The 25010-nt window shown below is 51.6% G+C and overlaps 9 protein-coding genes across 9 annotated transcripts; 5 read left to right on the top strand and 4 right to left on the bottom strand.

Annotated features, from left to right (window-relative positions):
• Positions 1–4930: 4930 nt before the first annotated feature.
• CC84DRAFT_1164106 (uncharacterized protein) lies at positions 4931–5991 on the top strand. The gene is made up of 3 exons (XM_018178411.1): positions 4931–5311; positions 5369–5476; positions 5533–5991. The coding sequence occupies exons 1-3, from the start codon at positions 5166–5168 to the stop codon at positions 5849–5851; spliced, it is 573 nt and encodes a 190-aa protein (XP_018035989.1). The 5' UTR covers positions 4931–5165; the 3' UTR covers positions 5852–5991.
• Positions 5992–6339: 348 nt separating this feature from the next.
• On the top strand, positions 6340–7482 carry CC84DRAFT_1118955 (acyl-CoA N-acyltransferase). The gene is made up of 2 exons (XM_018175539.1): positions 6340–7148; positions 7205–7482. Exons 1-2 carry the CDS (start codon positions 6513–6515, stop codon positions 7256–7258), a joined length of 690 nt encoding a protein of 229 aa, XP_018035988.1. The 5' UTR covers positions 6340–6512; the 3' UTR covers positions 7259–7482.
• Positions 7483–9292: 1810 nt separating this feature from the next.
• Positions 9293–9695, top strand: CC84DRAFT_1216951 (uncharacterized protein; the record flags this gene model as incomplete). The annotated part of the gene is made up of 3 exons (XM_018182851.1): positions 9293–9373; positions 9460–9601; positions 9658–9695. 3 exons carry the CDS (start codon positions 9293–9295, stop codon positions 9693–9695), a joined length of 261 nt encoding a protein of 86 aa, XP_018035987.1.
• Positions 9589–11165, bottom strand: CC84DRAFT_1164101 (uncharacterized protein). Its single transcript, XM_018178410.1, has 2 exons — positions 10783–11165; positions 9589–10483 (listed from the first exon to the last, which is right to left on the bottom strand). Exons 1-2 carry the CDS (start codon positions 11042–11044, stop codon positions 10029–10031), a joined length of 717 nt encoding a protein of 238 aa, XP_018035986.1. The 5' UTR covers positions 11045–11165; the 3' UTR covers positions 9589–10028.
• Positions 11166–13057: 1892 nt separating this feature from the next.
• On the top strand, positions 13058–14080 carry CC84DRAFT_730177 (uncharacterized protein). Its single transcript, XM_018187202.1, has one exon. It carries the CDS (start codon positions 13193–13195, stop codon positions 13955–13957), a length of 765 nt encoding a protein of 254 aa, XP_018035985.1. The 5' UTR covers positions 13058–13192; the 3' UTR covers positions 13958–14080.
• A 2396-nt stretch (positions 14081–16476) lies between these two features.
• Positions 16477–17468, top strand: CC84DRAFT_1145151 (uncharacterized protein; the record flags this gene model as incomplete). The annotated part of the gene is made up of 2 exons (XM_018176495.1): positions 16477–17313; positions 17370–17468. 2 exons carry the CDS (start codon positions 16477–16479, stop codon positions 17466–17468), a joined length of 936 nt encoding a protein of 311 aa, XP_018035984.1.
• A 2156-nt stretch (positions 17469–19624) lies between these two features.
• Positions 19625–20839, bottom strand: CC84DRAFT_730151 (uncharacterized protein). Its single transcript, XM_018187201.1, has 2 exons — positions 20676–20839; positions 19625–20551 (listed from the first exon to the last, which is right to left on the bottom strand). Exon 2 carries the CDS (start codon positions 20549–20551, stop codon positions 19832–19834), a length of 720 nt encoding a protein of 239 aa, XP_018035983.1. The 5' UTR covers positions 20676–20839; the 3' UTR covers positions 19625–19831.
• Positions 20840–21295: 456 nt separating this feature from the next.
• On the bottom strand, positions 21296–23844 carry CC84DRAFT_730149 (uncharacterized protein). The gene is made up of 4 exons (XM_018187200.1): positions 23251–23844; positions 22415–23197; positions 21965–22332; positions 21296–21914 (listed from the first exon to the last, which is right to left on the bottom strand). Exons 1-4 carry the CDS (start codon positions 23718–23720, stop codon positions 21412–21414), a joined length of 2124 nt encoding a protein of 707 aa, XP_018035982.1. The 5' UTR covers positions 23721–23844; the 3' UTR covers positions 21296–21411.
• Positions 23845–24554: 710 nt separating this feature from the next.
• On the bottom strand, positions 24555–24820 carry CC84DRAFT_1216945 (Tom7-domain-containing protein; the record flags this gene model as incomplete). The annotated part of the gene is made up of 3 exons (XM_018182850.1): positions 24555–24576; positions 24631–24743; positions 24794–24820. 3 exons carry the CDS (start codon positions 24818–24820, stop codon positions 24555–24557), a joined length of 162 nt encoding a protein of 53 aa, XP_018035981.1.
• Positions 24821–25010: the final 190 nt, after the last annotated feature.

Genomic DNA, 25010 nt, shown 5'->3' with positions numbered 1-25010 from the left:
TCAACCACAAGCGGCGGATGGGCTACTTGAATTGGGGTTATAAATTGTTCAAGTGCGATGAAATGAGAAGTCCGAAGCGTTTTCAACCGGAGCACAATTCTTTACATTGAATGAGGATTCATGTCATTTTCAAGAAGGAATGATCATTCAGGAGCACATATGACCTCAGAACTTACGCCCTTCCTCTATGCTTCGCGGATCGTGGCGAAAACCCAAAGCTCTTGAGCTCACGGGGCGCAGGTACCTTCCTAAAGAAACATCGGCTAGCATTGCCCTATTCCAGTTTATTGATCCCCCAAGTCACAACCAGGGCGATCTGTTCCGCATTTGTGGCCTCTCGTGCACAACATTCACAGACACGTACGAGAATGCATCTCATTCAACGTAACTGTAACAGTCTGAAAACGATCAATTCGTCAATACAACTCGATCCTCATGGTGCAGAGTTTAACATTTCTTGAAATAGCTGACCGGTAGCAAGAGGCATAAGATACAGTCAGATGCAACTGCGAATCGGAGCGGCGGAGCGCTTTATGAATAGCAGCGCCAAGGCGTTCAAGTGCAAGATATTCGTTCCCGCTCGCCTAGTGTGGTGACTGCTCATACTGATGTCCATGTTTCTGCAATTTAGATCACATGAATGTAACGTTTTCTTCTTGTATGGGACCGAACCGTCGGGAAAGGCTAATGGCTAGGTGTTCATATTTCCACTAATGACGTCGGTCGAGATTTCACTTTGGCCATTCTAGCCTTCCATAATCTTGAGGGTTGCGGTTCACCTTGATGATTAGGCAGACAAAATCACGCAAAACAATATTGTTCGCCACTAGGCACTCCACTCTGTATTGATCCATGGGTGGGCAACCCAAAGAATTCGAGTGCATAACACTGCCTATTTTCATCAGTGCCGCCGGCTGAGTACTCCCTGGTTCTTCGGCAGCTATGAAACTGCAGGATTGACGGCGTAAGCAAAGAGGCAAGGTCACCGTATGTTTGCGGGTAATAGTTAGGGGCCATGGGTATCTGCATAAGCGAGGGCTGTCGTCATACGGAATTACATGTTGCCATTGAAAATGATGCCCGGACCTCGGTCCGAAGCATTCTGTTTAATTCAGTTCTTGTCTTTGAAGATACTCTCGTAGCCCAGTCTTTTATCGACCTTGTTTGGCTGTTGTCCTAGGTTTTGGTCAGAATTATTGTTGGTTTTCAGGGTATTGTGGCAGAACTTGCAAAGGCATGATTCAATTCTTGAAGGAGGCAATATTGGGCGCTAGTCCCGAACGAGAAGTAGGAAGAGACGCAATTCTTACAGAACAAAAGCTAGTTCTGACACACCTCAATTGAAGAGATTAAACCAGTGCGGCACGGCTATTCTACTCATGCTAGTCATCTAAGATGCTCTGTTTATGCAGCTCCATTTCTTCTGGGCGGATCTCAACATCAGACCGCACCCCTTGCCAGCAGTCTTGCCAATTCTCATCGAAATCGAGGCAAACCACATCTGCTGAGACCCCTGGGAATCTCTCCTCCCAGAGACGCTTCGCCTCATCAGATTCTTCCTACCCCCCCTGATCCAATTCACACCGAAACGTCGACTCCCGGCGTAGCTCTTCGAGAATATGCATGTCAAGGCTAGGATAGCCACACTAGGCACGGGTATGTGTCGCCGGGTATCGCGCGTCGGGTTCTGCCCGGAACGCGAATCCCCATCCGTGGTACCCCGTCCAATCCCTACGGTCGGTAGATTGGGAGACAAATTCGATGGTCATGCTTTCAAGCTTGGGCATATGAGTGGCTGCTTGCGCTACGCTTATATCAAGCTCGTCAAAGTAGACGGATTTAGGGCGCACGTGGCTTATTGCCGTGGGGTAGTCCCCTAATTTGTAGTCGAGCTGCACTTCTGGGTCAGCAACACCAAGTTCAGCGTCTGGATACAGGATATTCAGATCTTCATCCTCCATGTGGGCGGGGCGAGAGAAGAGGACATGGTCAGGCCGACGCATGATGTACTGGCCGAACGCTGCCTCAAAGCCTGTGTCTACATGAAATGTTTTCAGATTGGGATAGAGTTTGCCTGATATATTGATGCTGGGATCCCAAGAAAGCGTCGGGGTCAGCTGGTTGACGATTATGGATAGCTTAACGAGGTTGTTAAGCAAGATGTGCAGTGAATGGTATCAGCTCCGTTCTTCTGGAGACTTGGCAGACGAGAATCGTGGTTCACTGAGGACTTGAAGGGAAGACATAACTCTAGGATTTGGAGTGACTTCGTCGATAGCTCCTGGATATGCTGCGCGAGGACTGGATAGAATATTCGTGCCGCGAAGGCGAGGGCTTCCACGAATGATAGGACCCACCATCTCTCAATTCTGACCGCAATAAGTTCCACCTTTTCCGCCAATCCGAGCTGAAGATCCTTACAATTTCAAAATTGGGCAACGTCTGTGTTGCAATGACGCAGCCCACGATGGCTGGCTAGATGTCAATATCCTCAGATGCTGTAACATGAGTGACTTGAACGAAACTACTTGTGGGAGAGACAACTTTGAGCAGCTCCTTAGCCAGCAGTGGCTCGCAATGTGCGTGTAAGCCTCATCATCCCACCTTATTATGCGTCCTGAAAGGTCATATAAGGGTTCCCCTTCGATATGAACACTCTGAGTGTTCAGTTCCATAGCTTCTCCCCAATTGTATAGCTCTTTCCAAATTTTTCCCATCTCCACAAATAGTCGATCATGATCTGACTTTGCTTCATGGATTATAATCCCGAGGTTGTCCGTTTCTGGACGTAAATCAACCCAGCCTAACGCCTCATTGCTCAGGCTAATCTCTTATCAGTGTCAGAACATCCGTCTACTCCTCCAATTGAGCCCTTCTCTTCAACACTGCTGTCATCGCTGTCATATTCTTCATGGAATGTACATCGAAGTAACCGTTCAGCTTTAAGCGCAAAACCCTCAACGATTTCCGGCGATTGATGTCCAGAAAGCATAGATGGAATTTATCGGACTCATGGAAAAGTAGGACGACTTTAGCCCATGTGCACGGCTCAACGATGTCCCTTTAATGCTTATCCACACAAGCTAACGAGGTCAAGGCATTGGATCGCTTTTAGTCACCTGCTTGTTGAACCTCATTCACAATTTGGCGTACAAGCTCGGTTGGTAATCGGTCCATTTGCTCAGGGTTGGATTCGAGAGAGTTTTGGGGTCCGAACCCCACTGCATCCCGGTGGTCGCACATGACAGTTATAGTTCCATTTCCAAGTTTTTTTCACCACGGCTGTTCGCTATCCATGCCTTCTTGGGGTTTTGAGTGTTTGAAAGGACTATATCTTTGAGCCACACTAGTTGAAAGCAATTTACATGTGGAGTCCATGTTACAAAGCAAGTAAATGAATGGTTGCCATAACATACCCACGACTTCTATGATCAACTGAGATCGGCCTTTCCATCACTGAAACGGAGATAGGCAGGTAAGCTGCTCCACCCCAGTAGACCGCTGCCCGGTTCAAAAACTAACGCTCATCTTTACCGTAGCCCTGATTCACAGCGATGGTTAGCTCCTTCACGTCGAAGCCCGTTGGTTTCGAAACTTTCAGACGATAAATTTTCTTATGTTCGGGGAGTAGCGGCTAGTATCCGAAGACCCTGTGTGAATCGCGATTGCATCTATAGTGTATCATTGGCATCATTTCGTTTCTTCTGTGTAGCTGGCTCCCGATTCCTGAGCGTCCGGTCTTCTGGGTCATTGGAAGGGATTTGTACCCTTCCTCACTCCTTTTTCGGCATGCATTTAAACAAATTCAGTTCTCTTGATTCTGCTGTTGCGGCTCTTATCTCGGTTGGGACGACCCTTCCTTCCCACCGCGAGATCACCGCTATCGGTGATCTTTAAGGCGAGTTCGGTCTCTTAGCAAGCAAGCTCTTGCCGAACACCCCTCCTGAAGCTTCCCCTGATATTGAGAAGCGAGTAGGACGTGGTAGCCATGGCACACATAGAACTCCGAGACATGCTTCATCTGGGCCTCAGAGTCATGGATCGAAATCCAACACGAAAGGCAAACAATCGGACCGACCGAAATATGATTCTACTAAAAGGTTCCGGAAAAAGATAAGATCGAAAATTCCAGCTAGGCGGAAAAAAAAAGGACAGAACCCAGACGCAACCTACACCAAAGAAGCAAAGGAACTCGAAGAATTCAATTCAGCTAGGGATATATGGTCAACTTTGAAAGAGCAGGCCCTCCATGCTAACAGTTCGAGCATAAGGTCGCCTACTCGAGGTGGACTCGAGGTGGACGTGGTCGGAGTAGCCTTCCTGCCTCCAGCCTGGCAAACCGCGCGAGCAAAAGGTAAGCCAAGCAATCACAGGATATCTCTGGTACTTCAAAATCGATTGGATCCGTTTGCGGTATTAACATGGATCTGCCCGATGATTCATCGTATATCATGGCAATCGCAACGAAACGCGCCGAGTGGGAATCGTATATGGAATCATAGAATGTTAGAATTGTGAATCCACGTAAGAGCGACTATTTATTTGGAATGAGAAGTTACCCTACCGACGACACCCAAGGCGTGTGGGGGGGTAATTCTTTGAATACCGGCGGATATGCGTTCCCCACCTGGCCACGGCCGGCTGATGCGCTCTTTTCAAAAGGACCCTACTTTTTCTCTACATGCCAGTAGCGTTGTACGAAACTCCTTTCCGCGTTCCACCAGTCCCATATTGCTCAGCTATTCCAACTTAATAGTGCTTGCTAACATTCTGTTAAGGATTCTGGAGGCTTAAGAGTGTGGCGTAGCGGCCAATGACCGAAGCGGGAGCTAGAAATGCTTAGCCTGATCGGCGGCCGTGCGTGTTAGGCAGCACTAGGAGCTTGATTTCTGCCATCTGTCCAATTAACTGAAATTGAGTCGAATGTTCTTGAAGCACCAGTATGCGACGCTGTCCATTCTGCCCGTCTACCATAGCTAGTATCCGTCTGTTCGTGCTTTGGTTTCTTGATTAAATCGTCGAGCACTGCATTCTGTCATCCGCGGAACGCTTACACATCATCCTCGATTGTCGCACCACGCCCTCAACGCTTCTCGCCCTGGTAGAGACGTAACAGATTTGCGGTCTCGAATCTCAGAACAAAACGTGATTGGCTTTGCATCCTCATGATGGAACATTATGCGCGCAACCTTTGGAGGCGGAAAACGCTTCTTTTAGCATCAACTTTGATGCTCAGCTTTTGTATCCCCATTTTTGGACCAGAATTCTCGGTATCTCGGGTACTCGGTGTCTATAGTACATACCTCTCCATGTAAGTCAAGAGTGAAGCTTCGCGCGATCAAAGGTTCCAGGCTTACGTCGATCGCAGCTTGAACATTCTCCCAGTCCCAATTGACAGAATATCCACATTATGGGCTTTTTCGTTTGCATTTCATAGCTTCACAGACATCGAACGCTCCAGCCGGCAATTGTTCTTGTAAGCTTGCCTGTCTGACCTGAGATGTCAAGAATGCCCACTTACTAAAAAAACAGTCGATTCTTTCACTACTTGGTGTGCTGCTCAATACCGCTCTGTCTATGGGGAGAGCTCTCTCACCTCTACTATGGGCACGATGTCTGCGACAAGTATATATCTTCTTGGCTTCCGTCGAGCCTCACGCTAGGGGTACTGATCAACGCGATGATCTCATTCTTTGTCCCTGTAGATAATGCGCAGCTTCTGGCTAAGAAGGACAATCATTCCAATAGCGATGTCGAGGCTCAAACAGCACAGATGCTCAGTCAAGCGGGGTGGTCGAAGATAACCTATTCATCGACATGGATTTGTGTCTTCATGAAGGGCTTATATTAAATGTACTGCTTTTTGGATATAGTAACGCTCATCCGGAAAGTTACGTTGCAAGGGAGGAATCTCTAACGTCTACAACCCGTGGGCAGGATAACGGCTTCCGTGGGTCAAGGCAAAATTTTGAAGCATCCTCCGCGACTGGCTCAGCCTAAAAATCTAGCACACATCCACCCATGGTGATTGTTTAATACACGCATTCTCGCAAGTAATTCACGGGGTGGATTTACTTGGTTTTTCCAGAGCCAAAGTACGCACCATACAATCGCACCACTTTCAATGAGTCATGAGCAAAGGATGATTGCTATGCTGGACATCACCTTTTATCAATAAATTAAGGTCCTGTCGTTTATTGCTAATTCTTATGGTCTATTAGCTTCAATGACAGAGTCGGACTATAACCGTCCAGTCCGACTCCGACACTACCTAGGTACTCCGACGACTTAACGCAACTACATTTTTTAGGGACCCAGCTCTCAAAATCGGCGTTTCCTTGTGGGATAATCGTATCCTAGATTCATCGTGCATATCGTTGCAGTCGCGCGACTTCCTGTACCCTATCTCGCCGATCTAAACCAGATCTGGGACCAATCCAGGTCTGACTCACACAACAGCCTATAAGGCACCTTCCCCTCATTCTGGCATTTCTAAGCAATCTTCCAAAGCAATGGCGAATCCGCAGCTGGAAGTTTCGCTTTTGAAGCCTGAGGAGGCGGAGGAGTTTATGCGCATACGACACGAAGTATTCAGGCCAACTATCAACAAGATCCTCTACTCCCGCGGCGAGCCGTCGCAGAAGACGCTTGATCGAGTGACAGAAGAAATTAGGGATGGCATCGTCAACAAAGGGATCTTGTACCTCAAGTGCGTAGACAAGTCAACCGGAGAGATGATCGCGGGAGCGCGCTGGCGATACGCTAAGCCTAAAGAAGATAGGGCAAGAGAAAGGACGTGGGAGGAAGTGGAAGCAGGATTTACTGTGCCGGAGCCATACGACGAATCTGAACCGGAGCTCTTTCGACATTTGTTCCATCTCCTTAACACCAACAAGCGAGAGCTACTGGAGACCAGACCATATTACACACTGATCACGTGTGCTGTTCTGCCACAGCATGAACGACGAGGCGCTGGAAGTATGCTCGTGAAGTGGGGGTGTGACAGGGCAGATGAAGCTGGAGTTGAGGCATATCTCGAAGCGAGTCTGATGGGGGTCCCAATGTATGAGAGACATGGCTTCAGGCCTGTGAAGCGGATCGAATTGGACATGAAGAAGTTCGGCGCTGAGGAGAATGCGCCATTCGTTGTGAGTATCCAGCTATCTTTCCGGCCTGAAATAGTCTCAAGCTTATCAGGCCATAGGTGATGATTAGGCCGGCCAAGGAACAGCCTGCGGATCCTTCTACTGCCGCATGATGAGCATCTCGAGGTAAATTTGAACATTAATGCTACATCTGGGTACGCGGGAAGATCACGAAATTATACAATTAGCGGTTAACAGCAGCTTGGAAACAAAATAACTCCCTATTTCGACTCAATCCGCAAAAAATGAACCAGGTCTCAGCCTGTACGAATATCGAGACGATGACACTTAGCCGTTAGGTCTGTAGAAACCAAGCGAGCCACATTTCTTGCGCCCCTTTGCACTGTTAATAGGACATGTGCGTTCGAAAAACTTGGCACCCTCCTGAGAGTAATCAGTGATGGCCATTGAAACCTAGTCTTGGTTCCATACTGTGCTCAATCCATCGAGCGCTCTCATACTATTTTAGGGGTGGCCATCATCTGAACATATCGCGGGATTCCACGGTGAATGAAATAGATCAGGTGACGTAGTACGCACAATCCCAAGGCTCTCGAGTCCGAGCACCGTGAAAGGAACTTCGTTGGATGGGCGCAGACATCGAGTCCTGCCTCGAAGCAAATAAACTCTGCCTTCCTGTGGTCACTCATGGACACAGCCACCCTCCTTGCTCTCAACTCTGTTGACGCCACTCTCAAGCTGCGGGAGTCGCCAGTCCCAAACCATGGCTCGAACCAAGCAGATGGTTAGGAACCGAACGTTGTGGTCGTTCCTATTCCTGAAGCTCCCTCCTGAGATTAGGTAAGTCTTAAGCTGTAAACCTGGACTGAGATGCTCAATCTAACCCAGACTTATGGTCTACAAGGAGATCCAAGTCACCACCTTCACCACGTCTACGAGTCAACGCGAAAGGTGACGGGCGATCAGCCTCCATCCCCAAGAATTCGGTACTTATTGGTAACGCTCCACGACCAGCGTTATGGACCGACAAATGGAAATTACAGCCAAACACGATGGACGGGGTTGTAGACATGGAGATCTGGGAGCGCTAGTGGGCCGCAGGTGATCGTCCCTTCTAGGGGATGAAGGCACGGTGGAAGAGTAGGCCAGGCGGCGATGGCTCCCACCTCAATATGTCGGAAAACGTTATTTCAGGATCGCATGTGGCACGAGAAGCACGAGTCTCGGAAGCTGTCCACGCATGAGCTAGGAAGACGGTATACTGATCTGACGTTGCATGGGCTTGGGCAAGATGGGATAAGTAACTGGATTTCATGAGTCAAAATCATGAGCAGGATTGCTGAAGTCTTCATTTCAGGTTTATTGTGCGGTCCAAGCATTGTTTAAGCACCTTGTGCCATATACCAATTGTGGTAGGTTTACACAATGAATGTTATTACGGCGCTTGTACCCTAAATGAGGCAGTGTGTTTATGCGCACAAATGAAACATTGTTGCAAGCAACCGGAAGCGAATTCAAGGCACACGTAAGCCCGTACCACATACAGGTGAACACCTCAACTGTGCCCGGCGGCTCGGCGTATTTCCCTGATCATTCGCATCTTCATGAGCACGAACAGGATCTACTCCGCACTCTCATCACACATGGTCCCACATGTGTTCCTTCTGGCATGGCTTCTCCCCAGATCTTGGCGACACCATCCCCAACGCACTCTCTCTCCGCATTACCCCGCAACGACAACAACTCTGCCCTGCTCTTTCAATGCGCAATTTACCATATCGCCATTCCGTGCGTAGCGAAAACTCCGCGGGTGGCGTCACGCGCATCGGGTCGTTACGCAAAACTGGAGTAAAGCCGGGGGATCGGCGCAGGGGTGTGGGTGTTTTAGATGAAGGCACCGGGACTGCCCCGACAGTACCTGCATGTGTGACTGAGCGCACCGAGGTAGGAATTCACATGCGATGGCTCCGTAGTGGGATCAATGGTGGACAATTGGTGTTCTTCGCGGCGGAGGCAAACGGGTCGGCCATGAAGTGACGAGGTTTCGGAGGAGAGCACGGATAGGGAAGCTGCGAGGCTTTCGAGGGTCGATGGAGAGGTATATAAGGGAGAGGTGTGCGAAGTTGGAGGAGGTATCCTACTGTTCAATCTCGAGTTCAAGCATCCGTCTGAAATCTATCTTCATCATGCGCTTCTCTCTCTCCGCTGTTGCTCTTCTCGTCACCGCCGTCGCCGCGGTTGACATTTCGGGTGCTCCTGCTTGCGCTGTTAGTCAATCCCATCCTTTTGCGCCTTCGACATACCTTGCGATGTTCTGCTTCAGACCGAAAAGATCTAGCTAACGTTGCCACAGCAAACCTGCCTGCAGGACAATCAGGGCCTCTCCACTTGCGACCCGAATGCCACCGAGTACACCTGCTTCTGCGCCGACACCGCCTTCTATAGTGCTGTTCAGCAGTGCGTCCTCGCTGACTGCAGCTTGACCGATGCTGTTGGTACGTGTTGAAGATTTGTCGTCGATCCTAGAGCCGTAGAGCTGACGATGTGATAGCTACCTTGACCTGGTACAACTCTGTGTGCGCCGCATAGATGATCGTGGGATGATATGGCGCGTGTGGGCTGCACTTGGGCATACAAAGAGGAGAAGTCGAAACGATCAGATTGTTGAAGGAAAGAAACATCGGAGCCAACCGACATCATTAGCTATCCCTATTGCCATAGTCCATGTTGTGTTTAATGTGAAAGTATCATGACCCACCCTCATCGCCGTTGCTGCCGTAGTGAAGAAGAGTGGAGAATCGTCAAATCATGTGTCGCGCTCGGGTCGTCGGGAGCCGGCGGCTCTCGGCCGGTGGGTATCCGCCCGGCTCATCGCGCAAAAACGTAGTCGATATATAAACGCCAGGCCGCCCCGTGCACTACTCAATCCTTCTCCTTCAGGTTGTCCGTGGTCCTCTTCAGAAGGTCTCTATCTTCGGGGCTCATGTTATCGATCTTCTCCACCAGTAGCTTCTTCAGGAAAGTATTCTCTCGCTTCAGTCCTTCCACCTCTCCTTCTAGTCTCTTGTTCTTCTCTTGCATTTCGCGAGTCTGCTCCATCATCTGCTGCTCACGTTGCTTCTTCTTCTGCCGGAATCGCGCCGACGCCGCCTGGTTGCGCTTACGCTTGTCCTCTTCGACATCGGCAATGATGGGATCCTCGCTGGGCGCGGACGACGCAGTGCTATCCGGATAGGGCGTGGGAAAAGCAGTGCCGTTGTATTGTGGCTGCAGGGGAGAAATGGGCGCTAGGTCGTCGACCCGTGGCGCACCATGGTCATGGTATTGCGGAAACGCGTGACCGTTCATGGGGCGGTCAAGTGGAGGGTACAGTGGGCCTTGGTCTCGGCATCAGCGTGGAGCTTCGCATCCAGTGCAAGTTGGTAAGTTCGTGGGGTACGGGGAACCCCATCGTGGGGGATGTGTCGAGTTGTGGCATCTCGAGAGCGCCGGTCACGTGCGATTGCGAATCCACTAGCGAGATGACGCGATAGCAGAGCGCGAATCTCGGGTTGCACGAAGCAGAGCCAGGAGGAACGGTGAGCAGCGGCGTGAGCGCTGCTGATGTGCCCTTGGAAAGACCCGAGAGGGCATTGGACGGAAAAAAGGGGGGAGATGAAGGAAGACGTCGACATACCTGTCAGAGACTCGCTGCCGGGGTCGGTGTGCGCCGGGTAGTGGAACGCGACCGACGTGAGCACGTCGTCGGCTGGCGACAGCCTCGAGTGCGCATGCAGGGCGGTATGAGGATAGTAATCCTGGCCGTGGTACCATTCTCGATCCATCAGGTCGGAGTCGACAGGCGTCACGAAATCGTCAAGTCCAAACGAACTCGGTCTCGCAGACTTGTCGATTAAGGTCGGCGCTCCAGGTGTTTGCAGAGTGTAGATGTGCGGCATACCCTTCCATCAGTGTTGCGGACATGCGGCACGCGTGGTGTGGAAAAATGGTTGCGATGGTGCTGGGTGGTGGAGCTGATAGTGGAGTTCGTTCGCAGCAGGCCGGGCAGTTTGGTTGGCAGTCAGACGGTGCGAGCTGTCAAGCCCGCAGGAGGGATGCTGTGCCTATAAAACCGCACCCAGTTCACGACCGAGTTTGCACGCGAAACAAAGCTGCCCGTGTTCCCCACACCTGGTGCAGCGGGCCTGTTCGTCCCGTCAGCGCCTCGGGAAGTGGACCGTGGACCATGTCGCCATTCATCGCTGCGCCATTGCGAACGCTCGCCTTTGCTGCCATGTGCTGTTGCATCCGAGCGTGCGCGTATCTGCCCGCTAGCGGCACTCTCTATACATCAATATCTTTTGCCCTCTTCTATTTCTCCCGAGCAAGTGACAAGTGCTCGAGACGTGATCCTGCTGTCCTGCTGCCCCCACGCCCGCTAGCACCGCTACGTAAATGCCTGGGGTCCATCCCCCGTGGCATGCATCCATTCACGGGCACGCATCAGCTGCCCCAGTGCGCCATTCACGTCGCCAGCAGCGCCAATCCTCAGCCTGATCGCACAATGTGTTTCCCTCTTAAGAACAACCCCCGAACGCATTTGCGCGGCAGCGTCATGTCGTCGGGGCCTTGTCACGATAGGACTACCACTGGTAGCGCGAGCTCCAGTCCGTCACCTGCGAGCCTCATGTATGTACGAGATACATGTAGCCCAGCAAAGAATAGATGCATCCTGCATGTGGTCGGATGTTGCACTTGTCAGGTGACTAAGCCATCCCTGCATGTGTATGCTGTCGGCATGCTGATGTCCACAGGACGGCTGGAACCGATCATTGCTCAACAGAAGTAAAATAAGGCGCAATATTCTGATACCTCCAAGGTGGATGCCATCGTGAAAATTCTGTGAGGCGATGTCAATAGTCACTGTTCCTTGTACGTTCTGAGGCAGGTACGCAGGGACCCACTTAAGCACGCCATTTGCCAGCGAGCATTGTGCCATAGTACTCCTTTTGAGCCCGTCGCCATCGTATCTACGCATACAAAGAACACGCCAGCTGGCGGCGTAACAGCCGAACGACCAGAACCCACAGCTCTCACCACCCGTATTGCTGGCATTACTGTCCTCGGGCACTACTCGCTGTCGGCGCTGTCCGCTCGCTGTGGACTACATTGCCACCACATCCCACGAGTCCAGGCCTGACTCCTTCGAGCATCACGTAAAACTGTTGCGGTACCTGCGGGATGCATCCGAGGCATCGACCCTGGATATCAAGCTTCAGCCAATTAGCACCAAAGCAGGACCGGCCTGGCCATACAGTCATGTCCGCAAAGACTGTTTCCTTAAGACGGGCCTCAATTTCACCCTACGCGCTGCCTCATCGCAAAGCTGGAAGGCGTTTCCGACCCTGGTGGTAGCCCAGTCGAGACTCCGCTCGAATCCGGTCGCCACTCAGTCTCACTTTCCAGCCCCGCTAACGTAACTGTGCAGGGGCAAAGTCCACTCAACACTTTTCCGATCGAGTCCAGGGGCTTCAAGATTCTCCGACCCAGCCTGAGCATGCTCAGGCACTGTCCTAAATCGTCACATCATTCAGAGGCCATTCGCTACTTCGGCGTGCAGTTCCTGCCCTCCCAAGCATACGAATTTGCTGGAGTACCTACAGCACTACCATGGTGCTTCGTTCCAAGGCTCTCCCCTTTTCAATACCCTACACCTTTCTGTGTCTCGCAGAACATCATGCGTCACAACTTGGACACTACAATAAAGGCCATAACGTTCCTAGGAATCGAAATAACGTTCATCTCCATAATATCGCCTGCTCGATCAGCACGATGATTTCACCTGGTGCACACTGCCCACAATGGCCGAGCACGGCCTCTGGTAGTGTACATAGTGTGCTGTGGTTGCAACAATGCGAGCTTGTCACCATTTAATCCAAAACAAGACAGCTAGTAAGACATCGTGCACGAACAAAGATTGCTTCGACGCCTATAGAAAAGCAACGAACGTAAACCTTCCGTAACAGACAAATGAAACAGCCTGCTCTCAACTGATTTCCACAGACAAACGCGACAGATAACCCGCAACTGACTCACACAAAGCTGAAATGGATACAGTCACCACTCACTACGACACCCTAGGGGTGACCCAAGCCGCTGCACCCGCTGTCATTCGGGGCGCTTACAAGGCGCTGGCGCTTTTGCACCATCCAGACAAAACTTTGCGCCTGCCTGCAGAGGATCGCGCGACACATTCTTCGCTATTTCGAAGCGCCCAGGAAGCTTTCGACGTCCTCAATAACCCGTCCGCAAAGGCAGCATACGATCGCAAGTTGCAACGGGCCAGCCGCTCTAATTCCCATAGCCATGTCCATTCACCAACCACTTCGCGCCGGCCCAACACCATCCATGTAACTTCTCCCGAAGAGAAGCGCGCTTTGAAGGTCAAGATCGAACAAGACATTGCATACCTTCGGGAGCGAAGAGCCAAGCGTGATCTGGAGGACGCTCATATGGATATCGCTGCTTTGAAGTTCATGGCTCAGACCGACGCAGAGATGGCCGCCAAGTACGATGAAGATGCACTCGGTCACGGACATTCGCGAGCCTACCGCGCTACACAGATGCAGGTGTACTTGGAGAAGATTGAGAAGCGTGAGCGCAAGCACGAAGGATGGCTAGAAAATATGGCACGCCCCAGGGCGCCTGGCATGAAACCTGAGCGCCCACCGACTTCGTATAATATTCGTACCGCTGCGCCCTCTCCGAAGCCAGCATACAATGTTCGCACCGCTACACCGATGCCGAAGCCAGCTAACATGGAGGAATATACTTGGATTTCTTTTGAACCCTTCTGGCTTTACCAATACTAAAATTACGATTATGTAGATGCCTTCCTGCCTGATCTACGTACGTGTCTCTAATCAAGCGAAATCAGGCACCATGGTCTGTAGGCTCAACATCAGCTCTTTAGAACATAATTAGTACTCAAAGCCTTATTCTGCTGACCTAAAAACCTGTTCTATAAGCATAAGAGGCCACATCTAATCACAAGGCTGCAGGTAGCGTGCAATTGATAAAGATCGCCACCCCTGTTCAGTACTTCAGATAACAATAATCCAATTAGAGCCTTTAAACGATATGCGTCGCATGTGCCTTTATTTTGTATCTTTTCTTATCTACACGCTTGGCCTACGGCTTGTAGCATGCGTTATTAGGCTTCCTTAGCTACTACCCTTGCATGCTGGAACAAACAACCATCGCTTGTAGGACCACCAGCGGTCAATTTTGTCACGATGTCAATACCAAAAGATTGTTCCAATCCAATCCTTTACCAACTCCTAGCCCGTGCCCAAGCACGTATCGGGAGTAACCTAAGACAGGCCACGACTGTCGCGATGGTGCCCCAGCGAGGTTGGTGTGCGACTTTGTTACGCGACTCTGGCCGATAGAGATGTGGTGATTATGACTGAGGGCCGTGCAGAACAACGAAGTACTGCCATGTATAAATTTCGTGACCAACCATTGATTTCTCAAGGTGAAAGTCAAGGCTAGATCGAGATCCAGGTTTAACATTTAGGTCCGAAGGCGCTGTTGATCGCCATAGCCAGCGCTGGCAACTGAGAATTCGGCTCAACAGCATCAACATTGATGAAATTTGGAAACGTTTTTGGCGTTAAATGATCCCATAGCGAGGCTGCCTCATACAAGCGATCTGCCACCTGCGCCGCAAGGTCTAGGATATCTTCATGCAGAAATATGTCCAACCAATCTTGCGTAAGAGCCCAAGAGAGAAGAAACGGCGACACCCGTGGGTCGGTGCCGTGGGTCTGGAGCTTTGCAATTTGATCTTTGATCATGAGGTCTCCTATGTCTTTGTTGGAGTATTCGTCGTAGATAGGAAATTGCATCCTTGAAAAGAATCCTCAGCCCTCGAGAGCTCCTATGTCGATATTCATGTTGTCTACAATGACAAGCACTGCTGGCCCGTTGCTGAGGAATGTGGAGATCAGGATGCAAGTAAAGTCTTGGGCTCTGTCGGCCAGTTGGAAACGATGCTCGAGTCTGGAAAGTTCTTGGAAGAGGCTGTAATGTCCATCCCTGGGTCGGGAGACGCACCCGTGGCGAGACACTTTAGTGATTCGGACCTTCGGAATTTCCATTTTGTAAGTATATAAAGCTTTGAATAGTACATTAAGAATCTATAGCTATCATTCTCTCACAAGACTAAGCTCCGACGTAGATATCTGCAATGTTGGCCATGTTGTCGATCGTTTCCTCAGCGCTATTTATCCCCGCTTCAGCTATGACCCCTGTGTAATCGGCCGACGCCAAAATTACACGACTCAGGTCCATACTGGTCAAGGTCCTCTGTGCGGTCTATGTAGGATCCTCGATAGTGGTTAAAGCATTCAAGAATATGGGTCCCAGCGATGATGATTGGGCAAAGTATATGAGAGAGCATGTAAAAATTGGTCCGCCCGGGAGTCACGGGTGGTGTTGGGCATTGCAGGATCCACAGCAGACAATATATCTTGAAGATTGCGGTTTTACAAGATGACGACTGGAAATGCGGCTATCCCGAAGAGTTTGTCCCTTTGGGACCGAGGAAATGGCTTGAGCGCGAGCACAGACGAATGTCAATTAGACCATCATTTTAGATGATATTTCTTAAGGCCTTTAGCCTAGTTTATACCTAGAGGCTTATTAGGCTATTAGTGTGAGGCCGATAGTGGGTAGTACTCTATACTATCAATACTATATACTTGATTTACATAACGTTAGGTTGTCTTAGGGAAATTATATGTAATAGGAAATCAACGAGCGTTCTCTTCACATAGGGTGATATACTGTTGGTCTATAGCATTCTTCCAAGCGTCGACCGTGTGCAAGCGTATGAAGCGTAGTCTTTCTTCCAGTCTGTTTGACGACCTTGTCAAGTATCGAAGTCTCATCAATTGCTTCTTTAAGAACATGCATAGCCTTTGAGTGGGTTTGACAGTAGTATCTTCTTGCATAGTCACAAATCAGTACCCTTTATCAGCTCTGAACCTATAACGTTAATCTCGTTTGCAATCTTTTTGTTTCTGGGCGAGTCATGAACTCTGACAATCTACGAAGACCATGAGTTCGTACGTATAAGTCTAGCCGACGCGGCATCCCGCTGTCTCGGTGTTCTCGTGATAATGCTTGCTCGACCATTTAAGTTGTCATAAAGTAACCATGTTGTTTACCTTTTCAGGCGTCCTCGACCTGTGATACACCGTGTGACAAGGCATGTTAAACCAATTCAGGCTAGCCTCTGCCAGGATACGAATACGGCCTGCATTCCCCTCCGAGTGTTGGCACCACCTTCAAAACAGCGGCGCACAGCATGTTAACAGCACTACCTATGGAGCTTAATCTACCTGTCGCAGACTCATTTGACCCGGACTTCAGACCTACAGCGCTGGACGTCCGCGCTACGCGCATCCTCCTGCAACACGTCGGCCTCCCCACCGAGCTGATCCTCCTCATCCTAGACTTCGCACGCTACTGGACCAGCTGCACCACCTTCCGCGCCTCAAAGTTGTGTCTGCTCGACTGGAACCACGACCTCAACCACTCCTCCACTGTGGCTTACCTCTCCGCGCCCGTGTCCCTGCGTCCCACGTCCACTGGGGAAACGCCGAAAATCCGGGAGATTGAATTCTGCATCCTCAGTCACGACCAAGGCTGGACGTCCGAATTCACGCAGAACAAGTACAAGACATCTTCCTGGTTCGAAGTAAGTATCGTGCGGGGGTCGCCTTCGCGCATGCTGGGGGACTCAACGCGGACCTCTGGGACGAACTCCTCGTGCATGCCACGGAACGTGGCTATGTTCGCGGATGTGGAGCGCGCGAGGGCGCACTGTAAGTATGTCGAGTTTGTGCGAAGGCCGGATGAGGGAATGGAAGAGCAGAGGACGCATTGCAGGGAGATGATAAGGGTGTTTAGGGATGAGTCGCAGGGAGAGATGCCATTGGAGGAAGGCATGCATGCGTGGTGGTTGCAGGGGAATCGTGTGGTTACCGCGACAGGAGATCCTGATCGGTGGGCGAGGAGGGAGAACGCGGTAGAGAATCGAGTGAAGTGGGGGTGCAGGGCTGCTCCGGCGTGGGAGGGAAATGAAGGGGCAGGGAAAGGCGAGGGTTTTGTGGACAGTTTGAAAGATGGAGACTGTGTTGTTCTGTGGGCTAGAGTCAAGGTAAGTTGTTTCTGATGGTGGAATAGGACGCACCGCAAGCTGACGTAGATTGATAGCGGAGAGGCTGGGAGAACCACGTGTATGAGGCGAGCATCTCGGTAAGGTATACAATGGGGCCGTCGGGAACAAAAGAGGTGAAGGCTGAGCGATATTGAGGGTGGTATGCAATTTGTGAGATTAACTGCAAAAGAGCGCGTCCAATACCGGGCTACAAATTAACAAAGGAGGAACGTTGGACTCTTGCCAGCAGCGCAGAAGAACAGAAGCGGACAACTGCACAATACCATACGTAGGGGTGGCCATAACTGAACTTGCTGTTTATGTCAGTAGGAAAGTAGGAACGAGTCGTTGCGCAGGTTCTGGCTCGTGTTATTGTGCTCTGATCCAAGAAAACAAAATTGCAGTGCTCGCATGGTGGTGATCGTATCGTCCATCTCCCTTGAAGTCATGGGGTGAACTGGCTAACAACAAAACTTGGCCAGGTGGATGTTTAAAGCTGCATGGACTTGAGAGATGTCCCGGCACTGAAAATGATGGTCTCATGTGATTTCTGGAATGCAATCTAGACGGCGTTCCCATTGCGACTTTACTCTAATACGCCCGTCATATTATCGAATCGAGACTATCATCCGGGAGAGCTCGCGCCAATGACATCGTCATGTCGCTATGCTAACCTGAACTCACCCTTTCCGTCATGCAGCGTCCGAGAGGGCCGTTCTTCCAAGTCTCTTAGTGTGCCTTGCCTTGGAACACATACTCCTCCCATCCAGGTCCATCATACTCTCCAGCGCGCCACTTTCTGTTTGATCTCGGGGCGATGATGAATCCGACAATAGCTAACAAGCGCGACGACAAAGATGTGTCTGCGCTGCCAAAGTGCCGAAGTGCTCCCACCAGTCTCAAAGTCTTCATTCTCTCCTTGCATTGAGCCCCTGAGCCCCCAACGCATCGGACTCTGCAATTACGCTAGTATAGGTATGTCGTTCCAGAAAGCCAGCTACTCATCTAGGTCGTTGTTAGCTATAGCTAGTAAGGTGTGCAGGCAGCAGAACTAAGTTCTTGTTTCCAATCTTCAAAAGGTGGGATATGGCAAGAATATCCGCGACAAGTTGGATGTAAGAATGCTCGAACTGAGCACGGTAGTGGTTTATGTCGGTTGTGCTTGCCGAAACGCCTTGGTGCACGGAAGCTCATAGAGTTTTGAGAGGGGTAGGCATGATTCGGAAGCCAATTTCGGCGTATGTGGGTGGGTGAGTTGAGAAGGAATGCTCGCGGATTTCAACTTAGGTGTCGCTACCATCATAAATGTGGGGTTTCAGTAGCGTGGTTCTGGACATTGTAAGTGAAGTTCCATGAGGGTGTCGCCCAAACGAGGTCCTGGCGGCGCTCAAGACGTTTTCATGGGTCCGGATGTTACACCGTTGACCTAGGTAAGATGGTCACATGATATCTTGATCATAGACGGGCTGCAGTCGATATAATCACCTCACTAGTGGAACCGCTGGAAGGCCGATGGACTCGGTCGCTATCGTTCACAAGCTATAAACAGTGACATGTTGCAAACGTACACTCCATTTATGCTCCAAGAGAGGCACACCTACCTCAAACACATTCCGAGGTTCTCTTGCTTCTCCGTCAGGGTTGTTTGAGTCTTGCAAAATACCCATCAATGGTAGCTACAAAAAACGCTATCATATAGCAAACACAGTCATGGCAAACGACCCCAACGACCCACCGGACGCATCTATGTTCATCCATGCTACCGCCTTGACGCAGAACTAAAAACCACCTACTGCGCCTCTTACTTACTTCCCTCCTCCACGACCTCTCCATCGGCGCGTACCTCACATTCCCACCCCAACTTCGGGCCCTCTGCCACGCCGCCCCCCAATACGTCTACTCCGTCTCACGGCATACTTCTGACTCTGTGAAAGCCGTGACTTACACACTCCGTCTTCTTCATTTAGTGAAAATGGAGGATCTGGACGCAAAACTGCTGGCATGGCACGACCTCCGCTCGCAGCAGAGATTCGAGGCGTATTTGGAGCATTTAGGAGGGAGCTTAGTCGAGCGACTGAAATGGGAGCTTCAAGGGAGGGTGTACATGATTCTAGGTGTTTTGGTGGATAGATCAGAAGAAGAGGAGATGTGAGTAGATGCTGTGAGCGAGATGGTCAGGTGGAAGTGGTTGGAAGAACGGTATAGGCGTGTGGAAAGGGAATTTTGGGAGGTTGCGAGAGGATGTGTGGAGGATGAAGAGGTGAATGGACGGGAGACAAGAGTATAGGAATATGGGGGGGGAGTGGTTTGTCGTCTGACGTGATTTCAATTTTGTTGAACATTGATGTGCGGTTACCAGTGGCACCACCTTTGGTAGACCAAAGCGGCGACTCGAAGTTCTCAAAAACCAAGAATCGATATCCGTGAATGCCTTCAGCTAGTAGCGTCAATCAGCCAGCCCCTCCTGTAGAAACCGTTTGTACGAGATCAACCTTCGACAGCCTGAAGGACGGCCCCCTCACTCCCACGGAATCTGCTCATCCCACTCGCCATCCTCGCTCTCACTCTCCAACGCCTTCGATTTCTCCTCCGCCCGCTTCTTCATCTCATTCTCCTCCTTCTCCTTCCTAATTTGCTCGCGCACCTCCTCGCAAGACTTCCGAAATTCATCCTTCACAGCCATCCACGCCGCACGAACCCACGTCACGGGCTCCTTCCAGATGTGGATTTTGAACGCACCCTTCGGCACCTGCTCCCAAGGTCCTATAAGCAAGACGCTACACTTGACCTTCTCCCCGTCTACGTTGGTGTTCTTGATCACGGCCTTGACGAAGCCGTGCTTCATGTACAGGTCTATGGCCTCGTTGAAGTGGGCGCTGTCGGTGGTCCACATGCAGTGAGTGCTGGGCTTGCTGCCGGGAGGGATGTAGGCCATGATGGGGGCTTTTCCGCCGTGGGAGAAGAGCGAACGGGAAGGGCGGAGATAGAGGCCTGTGTCAACGGGAAGGGCGCCGGGCACGATGGACGCGTTGACGTTGTTAATATGGTCTACATTGGTAGATTTGAGGGGGTGCGGGTGGAAATGGATATGGAGCCTGTCGGGGCGGGGCTGGGTGGAGCCGTCCTTGGTGTTGACCTTGGAGGTTTTCTTGACGTTGCTCTTGCCGCAGCTCTTCGGGAGGGTAGCTGGAGCATGAACGCGGGTGTGAACCGGCACGGTTGGCTTGGAGAACGGCATCTTCAGAATATTAGCTTGATCGCTCGTCACGAGAGCATATCTGAAGTTTGTCTAATCAATTGATTGCTCCGAGTCGTGCAAACTTCTGAGGGCACTGTAGCCTCGAATACCGGCCTCGACTTACATTGAATGAAATGCGCGATGGAGGTGGTAGTGCGAATATTCCGAATATGAAGGGTGGGGCAGGGTATTGATATATCTCTGCAGGAAGCCGCTAGGCTAGTTCGTCAAGTGAAGGTGAAAGTGAACAGACCGGTGATGCGTGAATCGAAGTCCGGACCTTGAGTCCTCACTGAGGCCTCGCAGAGTGAGGGTTGAGGAATGCCAGCTGTCCGGCAAGTGAATATATAGAGCTGTGCGCCGTGTGATTCTAGCGAGTTGCGATACGCTCAACATTATGCGCCCGGCCGATCGATTAGACACTGCAGGTTTTTGAGCAAATATGATGGTAACTATTTGATGTTTGAAGCGAGTCGTTGGTACTGCTTTGATACTAGCTCCTGATCGCATCCGTTCGTACGGTCGCGTTGTGCCAGCTTGGGTTGATAAGTGTTCTCGCAGCATGCAAGGCGTCCACAACAGTAAGACGTCGAGAGTTCGAGGGAGAAGTCGAACTGGGATGACTGCATACTCCATGTGAGGTCTTAATGATGCGCACAGCAAGACCCCCAGGCGATTAAGAGTGATCGTGCTCGGGGTGACGGCTGAAAATTAAACTTGTTGAGCGACCAGCAACGAACCAGGAGGTCCTGGATGTCATCCAAATCAGGTTACCGCCGTAGCCCTCATCTTATACAAAGCGGAACCAACAACATCGCACAATCTTCAATAATGAAGCCGCAACCAAAAAGTTTAGGGTCCTAATTCACACCCGCTAAGCCGGGCAGATCCCGCATCTCTTTCTGGACCTCCCAAACTAGGCTTAGAAAATCTCTCTTCTCTGCCTCGCTCGCAAACTCGATCCGCGCGCCCGTGACCATCTTTTTCTTGTCAACGCCCTCGCCCCTGTTCTTTCCCTCTGCAATAACGCTGTCTTTCCTCCCACTGCCTTTGCCCTCCAATGGCACCCGCAACCCTTTCACCTTCACCTCACGGCCGCCATCGTCTTTCACGCGAATGGGCGTGTTAGCCGAGTTGAGGTAGAAAGCCAGGTAGCCGTTACGGAACTGTGGGCTGAAGTGGATGAGTACAATGACGGCGAGCGAGTCATTGTCTTCCCAGATGCGCAGATTCTCCATGCCGCACATTTGCTCGGCGTATGAGAAGGCACCCGAGAGGCCTTCGTGGATACGCAAGGTCTTGGAGGTGCGGTAGGTGGCAAGGAGTGTGCGGCCCATAAGCTCATTTTGAAACAGCGCTGCGCCTGGCACACCGTTAGTTGGACACGGGCATTGATGTAGGGTTACTGCTTACTGTGCGCGGACTCGAAGATGTAATTGATCCAGGTCGTCTTCGCAGTCCTGAGTACACGTTGTCCATACTTCACATCGTGGAATTTGAGCTCGCACGGCACGGTGACGGAGACTTTCTCCGGGCTAAAGTAGCTCGAGTACGGGACATACATCTCACCGTCCACCATCTTGAGTTCTAGCCTGACCGTGTTATCATCACTAAAGACCCATATTGAAGTCATCATGCGGATATCGTGTTTCGCATCGGCCATCGCCTCGCGCTTACGAACGACAGCAATGCGACATTCGTGGCAAGCTTCCACCATCTCAACATCGTGAGAGCCCTCGTCGGCCGATACTTTTTGCGCATATTCGACTGTGGTACCACGGCTGAGTATAGTCAGTCATCTGAAGGTGAGGAATGGGCTAGTTGACGTGATTGTGGCAGCAGAATACGAGATATGTGGCTTACACGTCGCATAAGATAGCCGCGTTCCGGAACGCCACTTTTTCGAATTGCTCTTTCTGAACCAATGTCATCGAGCTTCGATGCAATTTCTTGATTTCTGATCCCGCAGATGGGGATTGTTGGCCGAGACTCAGCCCTGATATCAAAGACGCTGTTTCAGCACCAGCCTCAGTATCTGGCAAAGGTGGAAGCGTCATGGCTGGCGGTGGTAGCATGGGCGAAAGCACCCCGGAGTCTGGCCTGGAGCGCGCCTCTCGGTCTGTCACCGACTTGGCAAGGTTGGGGGCTTTCGTGGAAGGTTGACGAGACAAGTACGCGTATCGGAGTGGGGTTTTCGAGTCGTGGCTGGAATCTCCATCAGAGGACGCTACACTGCCAGAATACCGTGACCCAGGGCCGCCGACACTGAATTCGGAGATCCGTTTCCGAGTTGTCCGCGGCGAAGGCAGCGTAGATCTAGGCGGTGAGGCAGGCGCGGAAAGCTCTGGGGAACCAAATGAGGGGGGTGGAGATCGAGGGCGGTTACTGTTAGAGCTCTTCCGAGGGGGGAAGAAGTCTGATGCCAAGTAAAGATCTGGCGAATTTTGTGATGGCTGAAGAGGAAGGGTGCCTGGTGAGCTGGCCATAGTATTTGGCGTGGGCGGGAAGTGCGACCGGCTTGCAATGTCTCTGACGATACGATTGGCTTCATCAAGTTGCTGGCTGAGGGTGCGCGTTCGATGCTGAATGCTGTCTACCTGTTCAGCGATCGGATTGACGACGCATTCGAGTTGGGTTATCGACTTGCTACACCAATTAGCGAAGGTTGCGTGTGCCAGAACCCGATGCCACCAAGTTACCTCTGCAATGCACGCATAGTGAGAGTGATGGTGTTTGCGTGCATCTGAAGCAGATATCGCAGGTTCTGCAGGTTTCCTCCATCTGTAGTCCACATCATGGTCTTGTACTGCGCCAGCACCATGTCACTCCATGATCTTTCAACGGCAAAACCGCCGGAGTTGCGCGTTTTCTTGACGACTTGGTACTGGTCCAGCAGAGATTCGAGATCGTGAACGGCTCGCGAACAGGAATTGACAATAGTGGCAAATCCATGTTCGGTTTTGGCGTCTGCTTGCTTCAGCAGGCCATCTTCAGACTCGGCGAACAGAGCCTCGGCAAGCAGCTTAAGAGCTTTGGCAAGGGCATTGATCTCCACCTCGACGTCCTGAAACTCGGTGGGTGCGTGGGTCCGGCCCGCAGTGAAAGCACGACCGACTTTCCAAGCCGTTTGGGAGAGTAACAATATATCCCCGATGCTGGGGACCGTCATCCTGGGAGCGGGTGCAGCATGGACGGGTCGCTGCGGAACACGTGCAAGCTCGGCAGGGGTGGCCGTGACGATCTGAACAACTGCTGCTGGGGCGTCTCAGTGAATCTGGGGGGCAACAAAGAGGATCGGACAGCCAGAGGGGCGCGATATACGTAGGTGAAAGGTGCGTGGGGGCATGGGCATGGCAGCTGTCAAAGGCGCACGGAGCCCCGTCTGGGAGCCTGGGGCCGTGGGAGCTCTGGACGCGTCTACAGGGCTGGTGCTCCATTCTGACGGTCAGGGTGCTTTTGACCGATGCTTGAGGTCGAGCTGCGGTGGAGCGCGGGCCGATATATTGGAAGCAAACGAGCGACACGTGGGGTTGGGAGGGGCCCACCATTGGTGCTCTTGGGCATCACTTGGCTGCAGTGCTAGGGCGCAGCCTCCAACGAGCATGGTAGTCCTGTTTTATTCGCACTGTGAACCGTAGATGGATTGCGCCTACGAGCGGCAATACCAATACGGTCAGGCTAGCAGGTGGTTTACACGTCCTTTACAGGTCTAGCAAAAGCCACACGCCAGATGGCTAGGCGTGCGGCAACCATTAAATTGCGTGCAGGAATGTACATGTTCGCAGCGTGCTCCACGTGTGGACTGCTGCTGTGCACGCCAAAGAAAGAGGAGTTCCCCACGGCCGGAATAGACCAGGCCCTACCGCCTATGCTTCCCTCTATACATGTCCTATACATGACCCATGATGCCAGTTGCGCCGGATGATAATGGTACGGTAATATACAGCGGGCGACGCGCCCCTCGGAACCCAGCGGGGGTGTGCCACTTCGTGACGGCACGCATTTATGCAAGAGGAGAGAAGAGTCTGTGTTGCCGTCAGCCTTCACCGCTTTGGAGCCTCCGGCCCGAGGACACTGACCGGATGAGCGACGGCCTCGGCTCGCTGCGAGAGTATCCGAGATAGAGGATCAACGGGAGGTAGCCGTAGTGGATCGCGACGCGTGAGACATCGATGATGCGGGCGATGCGCTCCTGGGTGATGGTTAGTCTGGCTGCATTGGGGGGGGCGGGAGCGGACGGACCTTGGATTCCTCTGAGAGCTGGAACATGGTGGCCGGATTGGACGGAGCGGCGACGGGTGCAGGATGGCGGGCGGTGGCAGTGTGGTGTGATGGAGTCTCGTGGGGATGGACGACGAGCGCATCCCGACCCGGCATGAAAGTTTCGCGGCAGCTTGTGCACGTGCCGCCGCGTCTGCCAAGCCGCTACCTGGGGAGAGCTTCAATTTTCGGGCTCGAC

This window comes from Paraphaeosphaeria sporulosa, assembly GCF_001642045.1.
Source record: "Paraphaeosphaeria sporulosa strain AP3s5-JAC2a unplaced genomic scaffold CC84scaffold_5, whole genome shotgun sequence".
NCBI classification, from domain to species: Eukaryota; Fungi; Ascomycota; class Dothideomycetes; order Pleosporales; family Didymosphaeriaceae; genus Paraphaeosphaeria; species Paraphaeosphaeria sporulosa.
The sequence above is the reverse complement of the archived record's forward strand: the minus strand, read 5'-3'. Positions and strand labels throughout refer to the sequence as shown.

Excerpts from the sequence above, each read along its gene's own strand:
- CC84DRAFT_1118955 (XM_018175539.1), top strand. The coding sequence starts at position 6,513 with ATGGCGAATCCGCAGCTGGAAGTTTCGCTTTTGAAGCCTGAGGAGGCG. Across the intron at positions 7,149-7,204 it reads AGGAGAATGCGCCATTCGTT|GTGATGATTAGGCCGGCCAA; the intron begins GTGAGTATCCAG and ends ATCAGGCCATAG.
- CC84DRAFT_730149 (XM_018187200.1), bottom strand. The coding sequence starts at position 23,720 with ATGACGGTCCCCAGCATCGGGGATATATTGTTACTCTCCCAAACGGCT. Across the intron at positions 23,198-23,250 it reads ACTATGCGTGCATTGCAGAG|CAAGTCGATAACCCAACTCG; the intron begins GTAACTTGGTGG and ends TAATTGGTGTAG. Across the intron at positions 21,915-21,964 it reads CATCTTCGAGTCCGCGCACA|GCGCAGCGCTGTTTCAAAAT; the intron begins GTAAGCAGTAAC and ends ACGGTGTGCCAG.
- CC84DRAFT_1164106 (XM_018178411.1), top strand. The coding sequence starts at position 5,166 with ATGATGGAACATTATGCGCGCAACCTTTGGAGGCGGAAAACGCTTCTT. Across the intron at positions 5,312-5,368 it reads TATAGTACATACCTCTCCAT|CTTGAACATTCTCCCAGTCC; the intron begins GTAAGTCAAGAG and ends CGTCGATCGCAG. Across the intron at positions 5,477-5,532 it reads TCCAGCCGGCAATTGTTCTT|TCGATTCTTTCACTACTTGG; the intron begins GTAAGCTTGCCT and ends CTAAAAAAACAG.
- CC84DRAFT_730177 (XM_018187202.1), top strand. The coding sequence starts at position 13,193 with ATGGATACAGTCACCACTCACTACGACACCCTAGGGGTGACCCAAGCC.
- CC84DRAFT_1164101 (XM_018178410.1), bottom strand. The coding sequence starts at position 11,044 with ATGCCGCACATCTACACTCTGCAAACACCTGGAGCGCCGACCTTAATC. Across the intron at positions 10,484-10,782 it reads CGGCAGCGAGTCTCTGACAG|GCCCACTGTACCCTCCACTT; the intron begins GTATGTCGACGT and ends GCCGAGACCAAG.
- CC84DRAFT_730151 (XM_018187201.1), bottom strand. The coding sequence starts at position 20,551 with ATGCCGTTCTCCAAGCCAACCGTGCCGGTTCACACCCGCGTTCATGCT.